This window comes from Stegastes partitus, unplaced genomic scaffold, assembly GCF_000690725.1.
Source record: "Stegastes partitus isolate 25-593 unplaced genomic scaffold, Stegastes_partitus-1.0.2 Scaffold1602, whole genome shotgun sequence".
Lineage (NCBI taxonomy): Eukaryota > Metazoa > Chordata > Actinopteri > Pomacentridae > Stegastes > Stegastes partitus.
Window position 1 is genome coordinate 207,474 of NW_007579333.1, and position 3,038 is coordinate 210,511.

General features: G+C 52.8%; 1 protein-coding gene across 1 annotated transcript in view; it reads left to right on the forward strand.

Annotated features, from left to right (window-relative positions):
- The window catches only part of LOC103371524 (PR domain zinc finger protein 12-like), an 11,775-nt gene extending 10,646 nt beyond the window's left edge, over nucleotides 1-1,129 (forward strand). Inside the window, exon 5 of the mRNA XM_008300875.1 lies at nucleotides 608-1,129. Within this exon, the coding sequence (XP_008299097.1) occupies nucleotides 608-1,129 (522 nt within the window). The remainder of the gene's footprint in view (nucleotides 1-607) is intronic.
- The last annotated feature ends 1,909 nt before the right edge of the window (nucleotides 1,130-3,038 follow it).

Here is a 3,038-nt window from a genome sequence, read left to right on the forward strand (position 1 = left end):
ACACGTTGGGTGTGCAGTGGGGACACGACTTTGCTCCGCTCCGGCTCTGCTGCAGCGCTGCAGCGGTTCTGATCGGAAAGCACTAAAGTCAAGTGCTGGGTCAGAATAAAGGGAAGGTAAACGGACCCAGAGGAGCTGAGCTGTGGCTGAGAAGGCGGTGGAGTCACAGCGCCTCCTGCTGGACAGACGGTGGAACGACACCGATGTGAGTCAGTCCAGCAGATAGACACATGACATGTAGGAGGCAGAACAGGCCTGGGTTCTGGTAGAACCTGACACCAGATCAGTTCTACATTGTCCGGGTGTCATTCTGAACCAGTCTGAGTCCTTCAGGACGGCGTTCACGTGATCTAGAACAATTATTTGAGTCATCGTGAACATTTTGTGATTCTGGATGATTTCATGTCTTTTTTCAACATCCGGCTTCGTTTTGGACACATTTCAAACATCTGGGAGCGTTTCTGTGGCATTTTGGAAGCTTTGATGTGACTTGGTCACCTTTTGATGGAGAACACATCTGGGTTCTGGTAGAACCTGACACCAGATCAGTTCTACGTCCATCCAGGAGTCTCAGTCTGAACACTGGACCTGGTTTTGCCATCATCAGATTCAGATCAATTCACGGTTCTTCTTCTTTTTCTCCTCCACAGATGAGTTCCACACCTGTGAGGGCTCCTCCTCTTCCTCCTCCTCCTCCTCCTCGTCCTCCTCTTCCTCCTCCTCCAGTCTCGGCCGGATGCGATGCGTCATCTGTCACCGCGGCTTCAACTCTCGCAGCAACCTGCGCTCACACATGCGCATCCACACGCTGGACAAGCCCTTCGTCTGCCGCTTCTGCAACCGCCGCTTCAGCCAGTCGTCCACGCTGAGGAACCACGTCCGGCTGCACACCGGCGAGCGCCCCTACAAGTGCCACGTCTGCCAGTCGGCCTACTCGCAGCTGGCCGGGCTGCGGGCGCACCAGAAGAGCGCCCGGCACCGGCCCAGCGTGGAGGCCGGCGCCGCGGGGGGCGGCGTGGTGGTGGTGGGGGGCGGCGTCCACTCGCCTCCCCCGTCTCACCCGCCTCAGCTGACCGCCGTGCCTCACCCGGCCTCCCTGGTGCACCACATCCCCACCATGGTGCTGTGACACGGACGCTCTGCCTGAACGCAGCAGCTGGTCCTCACAGGTGTGTGGGTAGCAGGGAGCCAATCAGCTGCTGCGTATGGTCACGTCCGACAGGTGAATCCCTGACAGCTGGTCCCTGGTTGGAAAGACGACACGAGTTAATCCTCTGAACCCCAAAACCTGCTGCAGCTTCCAAAGAGTTGTTCACAAGAAATCTCCAGAATGCCTCCGTCTGTAGAAACAGAGAGAATGCTCAGATGTCCAACTGTCAGGCAGTCCCTGAACGTATCATCTGTGAAGTAAAATCATTTAATTCTACGTTTGAAAAGTCCCCAAAATCACCGTAGAACCAGAACCTTCCTGCTCCTGGTTCTGATCCTGTAGAACCAGAACCTTCCTGCTCCAGGTTCTGATCCCGTAGAAACAGAACCTTCCTGCTCCTGGTTCTGATCCTGTAGAACCAGAATCTTCCTGCTCCAGGTTCTGATCACGTAGAACCAGAACCGTCCTCCTCCTGGTTCTGATCCTGTAGAACCAGAACCGTCCTCCTCCTGGTTCTGATCCTGTAGAACATCTTTCTACAGCTGATGAGCAGAGAGGAACCGTCTGGAGACATGGAGATGGTTCAACATCTGCAGGACACCACATGAGCACAGAGACACAAACTGACGTGACGAAGACTCAGGACGACAGAAACAGGAAGCAGACTGAACGAGTTCTTCGAGGCTGTAAAAATGTAAATAGTTAAATGTGTGTTTTCAGGGTTTCACTTCTGTAGAAACACGTTGGACGTGCTGATGCAGCGGTTTTACGAGTCCCACACGCCGTCTGAGCTGCATGTTTGTGGAATTTCATGACAAATAAATCGATTGTTTGCGAGTCAGACAGACTCAGAGAAGGTCTGAAGCTGACAGAAGACATCTGAGTTCTCTCTCCTCCTCCTTCGTGGTTCTGGTTCCACAGAGCTGCAGGACTTTGGTGAAACACGAACCTGAGTGGAGGAGCAGAAACAGCGTGAAGCTGCAGCCGGGTTCAGAGGGTTAACCGGAGCGGGTCTGACCTCTACCGGTGGGAACCAGCACCAGCCACACCGACTCACTGGAGGCTTCCAGCTGAGCTCAGCTTCACCACACAACCAACCGGATCGGTCCGAACCAGAGCCGACGCTGGTGGAGGGACGTTCCATTGCATGCATGCTCAGTGCAGTTGTCCACGCATGACCCGGTTGCCTCACTACCGGGTTCTAAACATGTTGCATGGCGAGGCGTGTTGGTGTCCGTCTGTAGATGTGCTGCTGTCGTTGCATGTTCCTGCTTCTAAGGTCGTGACGTGTTGGAAACAAGGACGCTGCAGCTTCTGCTCATCAGCAGCAAGTCGCCCAGCTGCTCTGAGGAGGTCAGAAGCTCCACGTATCTACCAGTGCTGTTATTGTTGTGTTCTGTCCGTGTTCATGGACCCGACGCCAGGCTCTGAGAACATAGAGAGCTCCAACAGGTCCTCTGAGGCTGTTCCTCTACACATCTGAGGACTCGCTCTGATCAGTGATGCTGATTCTGCAGCTGCTCTCCTGTAAATAAGCTTCAAACTGTCAAGAAAAGAATATAACCATGAGATGTGCTTTATGCCCAGAATATAACTCCACCGTCACTTTATCTCTGTATGTTCTATGTATGAGCTCATGTATGACGCATGTATCGTATATGCAGTACGCTGTGTTGACTCTATAAAGGACGATGTGCTCCTAATAAAGAACGACTGTATGTCACCTCCACTCTGTCTGAAGGAAATGTTTCATTCACAGTGAATGACTTGAAGTGTGAAGCAGCAAAGCTCCTCCAGAGGCGTCACAAAATAAAAGAATATCGCAGGAAGTAGGAAGTATGTCTTCTTGAACCGTTGAGAGAGCAGTTAGTACATGTAGAAGGTATGA